This window comes from Salmo salar, chromosome ssa06 (genome assembly GCF_905237065.1).
Source record: "Salmo salar chromosome ssa06, Ssal_v3.1, whole genome shotgun sequence".
Taxonomy (NCBI): domain Eukaryota; kingdom Metazoa; phylum Chordata; class Actinopteri; order Salmoniformes; family Salmonidae; genus Salmo; species Salmo salar.
The window spans coordinates 1039019-1047500 of record NC_059447.1 but is presented as its reverse complement, the minus strand read 5'-3'; the positions used below and the strand labels follow the sequence as shown (position 1 = coordinate 1047500).

The window sequence follows — 8482 nt, the reverse complement described above, 5'->3', positions numbered from 1 at the left end:
TTCACTTCCTGTTACACACGATACTGTACAGGAACATGTCAGAGGTTCACCTAGGGGTCATGATAGGGGCTGCACCAAATGTTTGATATATTATAATAATTGATTATGCTAATGTTGTATTAACAGAAGGGGAGGGGTTATAAGACCCCTCCCTCCTTACAATAATAGGGTCCTAGACTACAGATTAACAATATATATATATTATAGAGGTTTAATATCGTTCCACAGTTGTTTTCTGGTCTCTCTGCCTCTTATAAATGAAACGGTCTGAGAAATGTGTGACTGTGAAGACAGAACTCTGAAGGGGAGTGTACGAGATAAGAGACTAGTCAGACATTCCACTATAAATCAACTTTGGGGAGTGGACGTTTACTGCCTAGGCCTTCAGAAAACACTGGAACTATTGTATCTCTCTTGTAAGTTTATATATATATATATATATATATATATATATATATATATATATATATATATATATATAGCTGTGTATGCATGGGCTTGGTCTGATGAGTAGAAGGTAATGACGTATGCAGTGACATCACAAGGGCTGGACTTTGGGGTTTAAACATGTGTTATGTTCTTGTTTGTCAACTTCTGTCATCAATTGCTTTTATAAATGAATGAATGATTTACTTATAGATATGGTCTGAATGCTAATTTCACCAATGAGCCAATGATTGACAAGGAACGAAGCTCAACAAACACACCAGGTGTATATTCAGCTCGAAGGGGTTTAGCGTGTCCTAGAATGGGTTGGTATAAGCTTTAACGGAAGGGTTTAGTGTGTCCTAGAATGGGTTGGTATCATTTCAGCTTTAACGGAAGGGGTTTAGTGTGTCCTAGAATGGGTTGGTATCATTTCAGCTTTAACAGAAGGGGTTTAGTGTGTCCTAGAATGGGTTGGTATATTTATTAACAGAAGGGGTTTAGTGTGTCCTAGAATGGGTTGGTATCATTTCAGCTTTAACAGAAGGGGTTTAGTGTGTCCTAGAATGGGTTGGGTATCATTTCAGCTTTAACAGAAGGGGTTTAGTGTGTCCTAGAATGGGTTGGTTTCATTTCAGCTTTAACAGAAGGGGTTTTGTGTGTCCTAGAATGGGTTGGAATCATTTCAGCTTTAACAGAAGGGGTTTAGTGTGTCCTAGAATGGGTTGGTATCATTTCAGCTTTAACAGAAGGGGTTTAGTGTGTCCTAGAATGGGTTGGGTATCATTTCAGCTTTAACAGAAGGGGTTTAGTGTGTCCTAGAATGGGTTGGTATCATTTCAGCTTTAACAGAAGGGGTTTAGCGTGTCCTAGAATGGGTTGGGTATCATTTCAGCTTTAACAGAAGGGGTTTAGTGTGTCCTAGAATGGGTTGGTTTCTATGTAACTAAGTGGTGGGATTTTCCTCTTAATCTGAGTAGGCTGAACAGAGGTATTCAGACTCCTTGTATTTCTCCACATGTTGTGACGTTACAGCCTTATTCTAAAATGGATTAAATAGTTTTTTTCCCCCCTCATCAATCTACACACAATACCCCATAATGACAAAGGAATAAAATGTTTTAATTTTGCAAATGTATACAAATAAATTGCTGAAATATCACATTTACATAAGTATTCATGACCCTTTACTCAGTACTTTGTTGAAGCGCTTTTGGCAGTGATTACAGCCTCGAGTCTTCTTGGGTTTGACACTACAAGCTTGGCACAACTGTATTTGGGGAGTTTCTCCCATTCTTCTCTGCAGATCCTCTCAAGCTCTGTCAGGTTGGATTGGGAGTGTCCCTGCACGGCTATTGTCAGGTCTCTCCAGAGATGTTCGAACAGGTTAAAGTCTTGGCTCTGGCTGAGCCACTCCTGGACATTCAGAGGCTTGTCCCGAAGCCACTCCTGTATTGTCTTTGTTGTGTGCTTCGCCCCAGTCTGAGATCCTGAGGGCTCTGGAACAGGTTTTCATTATGGATCTCTCTGTACTTTTCTCCGTTCATCTTTCCCTCGATCCTGACTAGTCTCCCAGTCCCTGCTGCTGAAAAACATCCCCACAGCATGATGCTGCCACCACCATGCTTCACCGTAGGGATGATGCCAGGTTTCCTCCAGACGTGACGTTTGGCATTCAGGCCCAAGAGTTAAATCTTGCCTTTCCAAATCGAGTCCAATCAAGTTGTAGAAACATCTCAAGGATGATCAATGGAAACAGGAAGCACCTGAGCTCAATTTCGAGTCTCATAGCAAAGGGTCTGAATACTATAGAGAGAGAGAGAGACTGGGAGAGAGAGAGACTGGGAGAGAGAGAGACAGAGAGAGACTGGGAGACTGGGAGAGAGAGAGACTGGGAGAGAGAGAGACTGGGAGACTGGGAGAGAGAGAGACAGAGAGAGACTGGGAGACTGGGAGAGAGACTGGGAGACTGGGAGAGAGACAGACTGGGAGAGAGACAGACCGGGAGAGAGACAGACTGGGAGAGAGACAGACTGGGAGAGAGAGAGACTGGGAGAGAGAGAGAGAGAGAGAGAGAGACTGGGAGAGAGAGAGACTGTTTAGTGTCTAGCACTCAGAGGGACTGGGAGAGAGGGAGAGAGAGAGACGGAGAGAGAAAGAGAGACTGGGAGAGAGAAAGAGAGAGAGAGAGACTGGGAGAGAGATGGAGGGAGAGAGAGAGACTGGGAGAGAGAAAGACTGTTGTGTCTAGCACTCAGAGAGGGACTGGGAGAGAGACTGAGAGGGAGAGAGAGAGACAGAGAGAGAGAGAGGGAGAGAGAGAGACGGAGAGAGAAAGAGAGACTGGGAGAGAGAAAGAGAGACTGGGAGAGAGAGACTGTTTAGTGTCTAGCACCCAGGAATGTTTCGTTTGCCTCAGGGTGCATCAGTGTGTGTTTATTGACATACCAGCTCAATATAGTTGTTATTTAGAACAAAATGTCACACAATTACAAATGTGTGTTTACCCTGTGTTTACGGAATGATGTTGGGTGTGTTGGTGTTGTGTGTGTGTGTGTGTGTGTGTGTGTGTGTGTGTGTGTGTGTGTGTGTGTGTGTGTGTGTGTGTGTGTGTGTGTGTGTGTGTGTGTGTGTGTGTGTGTGTGTGTGTGTGTGTGTGTGTGTGTGTGTGTGTGTTGCAGGGTTTGCGGTCGCCCACTGTGTATCTCAGCACAGCCCGTCTCCCCTCTCCTCCCCTCCCCACCTTCCTCAGGCAGCGGCAGCACCGGACGATGTGACTCTGTTACAGCCAGTACTATATCAGCTAACAGCCCTACAGGTAATATACCACCAGTACTATATCAGCTAACAGCCCTACAGGTAATACACCACCAGTACTATATCAGCTAACAGCCCTACAGGTAATATACCACCAGTACTATATCAGCTAACGGCCCTACAGGTAATATACCACCAGTACTATATCAGCTAACAGCCCTACAGGTAATATACCACCAGTACTATATCAGCTAACAGCCCTACAGGTAATACACCACCAGTACTATATCAGCTAACAGCCCTACAGGTAATACACCACCAGTACTATATCAACTAACAGCCCTACAGGTAATACACCACCAGTACTATATCAGCTAACAGCCCTACAGGTAATACACCACCAGTTCTATATCAGCTAACAGCCCTACAGGTAATACTCCACCAGTACTATATCAGCTAACAGCCCTACAGGTGATATACCACCAGTACTATATCAGCTAACAGCCCTACAGGTAATATACCACCAGTACTATATCAGCTAACAGCCCTACAGGTAATATACCACCAGTACTATATCAGCTAACAGCCCTACAGGTAATACACCACCAGTACTATATCAGCTAACAGCCCTACAGGTAATACACCACCAGTACTATATCAACTAACAGCCCTACAGGTAATACACCACCAGTACTATATCAGCTAACAGCCCTACAGGTAATACACCACCAGTACTATATCAGCTAACAGCCCTACAGGTAATATTCCACCAGTACTATATCAGCTAACAGCCCTACAGGTAATATACCACCAGTACTATATCAGCTAACAGCCCTACAGGTAATATACCACCAGTACTATATCAGCTAACAGCCCTACAGGTAATATACCACCAGTACTATATCAGCTAACAGCCCTCCAGGTAATATACCACCAGTACTATATCAGCTAACAGCCCTACAGGTAATACACTACCAGTACTATATCAGCTAACAGCCCTACAGGTAATACACCACCAGTACTATATCAGCTAACAGCCCTACAGGTAATACACCACCAGTACTATATCAACTAACAGCCCTACAGGTAATACACCACCAGTACTATATCAGCTAACAGCCCTACAGGTAATATACCACCAGTACTATATCAGCTAACAGCCCTACAGGTAATATACCACCAGTACTATATCAGCTAACAGCCCTACAGGTAATATACCACCAGTACTATATCAGCTAACAGCCCTACAGGTAATATACCACCAGTACTATATCAGCTAACAGCCCTACAGGTAATACACCACCAGTACTATATCAGCTAACAGCCCTACAGGTAATACACCACCAGTACTATATCAGCTAACAGCCCTACAGGTAATATACCAGCAGTACTATATCAGCTAACAGCCCTACAGGTAATACACCACCAGTACTATATCAACCGTCCCTGATGTCTGTGTCTGTAAGTACTAATACTAGTTTAATACTAGAGTATTATAGCTCTAACGGCTGGTCTTCAAGACACAGATGAATCCTAGTCCTGACTCCTGGACAACAACAAAAAAAAAAGCACTTTGACATTGTCCATTTGAGTAATGATTCTTAACCCAAGGCCTTGGTGTAATCTGTGTCTGGGAAAGCAGCCCTATAGCTCTAGTGTTAATACTAACGATAAAGGTGGATTTTATTGTAGCTACTAGCAGTGTCTGCTAACTGTACATATGGTTTCCTTTGTTTACTACCTGTAGCAGAAAACAAGATGCTAGCAGTAGATGTTCACTGTAAATAGCAGCTATAGCAGTTATTTGTGGCTATCGTTAGCTCTAGATGCTAGGCTTAGATAGCAGTTGGCTGTAGAGATCGTTAGCTGTAGATGCTAGGCTTAGATAGCAGTTGGCTGTAGCTATCGTTAGCTCTAGATGCTAGGCTTAGATAGCAGTTGGCTGTAGCTATCGTTAGCTGTAGATGCTAGGCTTAGAGAGCAGTTGGCTGTAGAGATCGTTAGCTCTAGATGCTAGGTTTAGATAGCAGTTGGCTGTAGAGATCATTAGCTCTAGATGCTAGGCTTAGATAGCAGTTGTCTGTAGCTATCGTTAGCTCTAGATGCTAGGCTTAGATAGCATTTGTCTGTAGTTGCAGCTAACCGTATGAGCTAACATTAACCCTCTCCTCCTCAGATGAGGAGACGTTCTTGGAGCACACTCCTCCTTCGTCCTCCGGCGGAGAGGGAGGAGGAGGAAGAGGAGGAGGAGAGTTAATCGGGTCTTGTCCCCCTGTCCCGTCTGTCCCAACCCTGGCCCCCAGCCTCACCCCTGCCTCCCAGCCTAACATCTCTCTACTGACGGACGACAACACAGACTCTCTGAGCGTAGAGTCACTGACCCTGCTACCGCCGGCTGACCCCCCGCACCTGCACACGCTCGGCTCACACACACACCTCGGCACTGGTACGGCTATCAGAGAGGAGGAGGAGGAGGAGGAGGAGGGGCTAGAGAAGAGAGAAGGGAAGGACTCAAAAGGGGAAGTGGAAGGGTCGGCGATGGAGGAAGAGGAGGAAGAGGAGGCGGAGACTGAAACAGAAACAACAATTCAAGAGACAGCTGAAGCAGAGATGGGAACGCCCACTGAGCAAGACACGCCCCTAGAGGCGGAGGGAGACACACCCCTTGAAGGGGAGGAGACTGGTCAGGACACACCCACTGGAGAGGAAGCAGAGAAAGACACACCTCCGAAAGAGGACACACCCACAGGAACAGCCTGATTAAAGAGGACACACCCACAGGAACAGCCTGATTAAAGAGGACACACCCACAGCCTGATTAAATAGGACACACCCACAGGAACAGCCTGATTAAATAGGACACACCCACAGGAACAGCCTGATTAAAGAGGACACACCCACAGGAACAGCCTGATTAAAGAGGACACACCCACAGGAACAGCCTGATTAAAGAGGACACACCCACAGGAACAGCCTGATTAAATAGGACACACCCACAGGAACAGCCTGATTAAATAGGACACACCCACAGGAACAGCCTGATTAAAGAGGACACACCCACAGGAACAGCCTGATTAAAGAGGACACACCCACAGGAACAGCCTGATTAAAGAGGACACACCTTGTCTCTGTCTCTGTCTCTCACACAGCAGTAGAGAGAGGAGATCCCTGTCTCTGTCTCTCACACAGCAGTAGAGAGAGCAGCAGAGAGAGAGAGAGACAGAGAGAGCAGCAGAGAGAGCAGGAGATGAGAGAGCAGCAACAGAGAGAACAGAGAGAGAGAGCAGCAGAGAGAGTAGCAGCAGAGAGCAGCAGTAGAGAGCAGAGAGAGAGCAGCAGTAGAGAGAGCAGCAGTAGAGAGCAGAGAGAGCAGCAGTAGAGAGCAGAGAGAGCAGCAGTAGAGAGAGACAGAGAGAGCATCAGTAGAGAGCAGAGAGAGCAGCAGTAGAGAGAGACAGAGAGAGCAGCAGTAGAGAGAGACAGAGAGAGCAGCAGTAGAGAGAGACAGAGAGAGCAGCAGTAGAGAGAGACAGAGAGAGCAGCAGTAGAGAGAGACAGAGAGAGCAGCAGTGAGGTGTTCCTGTGAGCTCCAGTGGTTTCTGTTGTTGCTGCTTTATAAAAGAGCTTTTAGACTCCTGTCAACATTTCATCGTTCTACTACACCTGGACAAAGACTCTTTCATAAAGACATGGACTATGGATGGACTACAACACACAACTCTGTGTGTGTGTGTCTGTGTGTGTCAGTGTGTGTGTGTGTGTGTGTGTGTGTGTGTGTGTGTGCGCACTTTGAAGGTTTTAAAAAGTCTCTATTGTATGTCTGTCATTTAACATTATGGTGTGGGGTCACTGCCCTCACTTGACTCTCGATCTGTCCTGTTCTCAACTATCAGAGGGATAAGTCATGATAGGATTAGGTTACTAACCCCCCAGTCCTGTTCTCTACCATCAGAGGGATAAGTCATGATAGGATTAGGTTACTAACCCCCCCCCAGTCCTGTTCTCTACCATCAGAGGGATAAGTCATGATAGGATTAGGTTACTAACCCCCCAGTCCTGTTCTCTACCATCAGAGGGATAAGTCATGATAGGATTAGGTTACTAACCCCCCAGTCCTGTTCTCTACCATCAGAGGGATAAGTCATGATAGGATTAGGTTACTAACCCCCCCCAGTCCTGTTCTCTACCATCAGAGGGATAAGTCATGATAGGATTAGGTTACTAACCCCCCAGTCCTGTTCTCTACCATCAGAGGGATAAGTCATGATAGGATTAGGTTACTAACCCCCCCAGTCCTGTTCTCTACCATCAGAGGGATAAGTCATGATAGGATTAGGTTACTAACCCCCCCCCCCCAGTCCTGTTCTCTACCATCAGAGCGATAAGTCTGAATCATTGGTTTGGTGGTAGTGTTTTCCGTGCTTCTGTGAGAGAGCACAGCAGTTCGGCTGAAATGTAATTCAGACATTTCCCTTTAGGCACACAGATCTAGGATCAGCGTACAGTCTTCTGCTTTTAACCTGAACACTGTACAGAGGTCAACTCCAAACTGACCTCTGTGTCAAGGTGGCCCACTTCACCTGTCGTCCTCGGACCAGTCCATCTACCGACCCTTTCTAACGGCAGGAATCTAAAGAGCTAATCGATAGAGGGGGGGGGGGGGGTGTTCATGAACAAAATGTAATCGATAATACAAAGAAAAACGGATCAATAAGTTGTGAGTGATTCTGTTTAATGACTGGAGCAAAGATCACATTCAAACGATGTTGTCCTCCTCTCTCCATCCCTCTCTCTCTCTCTCTCTCTCTCTCTCTCTCTCTCTCTCTCTCTCTCTCTCTCTCTCTCTCCTCCTCCCCGCCTCTCTTCTCCCTCTCTCTCTCTCTCTCTCTCTCCTCCTCCCCCTCCCTCTCTCTCTCTCTCTCTCTCTCTCTCTCTCTCCCCTGTCTCTCTCTCAGCCCCACAGTGTAAATATGCTCCCTGCTTAGTAAAGTCCAGCTCTAGTGTTTCAGTATGTTTGTATGCTCTGTAAATGCTATCAGCTTTTAAACCTGTAATTAATGCTAAATTACCAACAAAGAAATGTATTAAACATCTGCAATAAATTAATCTCCTGACTTAAACCTGCTGTACTGTGGTGTTATTAGACCTGCTGGTTATTAGACCTGCTGGTTATTAGACCTGCTGGTTATTAGACCTGTAGACCTGCTGGTTATTAGACCTGCTGGTTATTAGACCTGCTGTACTGTGGTGTTATTAGACCTGCTGGTTATTAGACCCGCTGGTTATTAGGCCCGCTGGT

At 45.8% G+C, this 8482-nt stretch overlaps 1 protein-coding gene across 1 annotated transcript in view; it reads left to right on the top strand.

Moving 5' to 3' along the window:
- Positions 1-8303, top strand: part of LOC106595051 (protein CLEC16A-like) — a 76316-nt gene extending 68013 nt beyond the window's left edge. The window contains 2 exon segments of the mRNA XM_045719549.1: positions 3108-3244; positions 5360-8303. Of these exon segments, the coding sequence (XP_045575505.1) occupies positions 3108-3244; positions 5360-5440 (218 nt within the window). The 3' untranslated portion in view covers positions 5441-8303.
- The last annotated feature ends 179 nt before the right edge of the window (positions 8304-8482 follow it).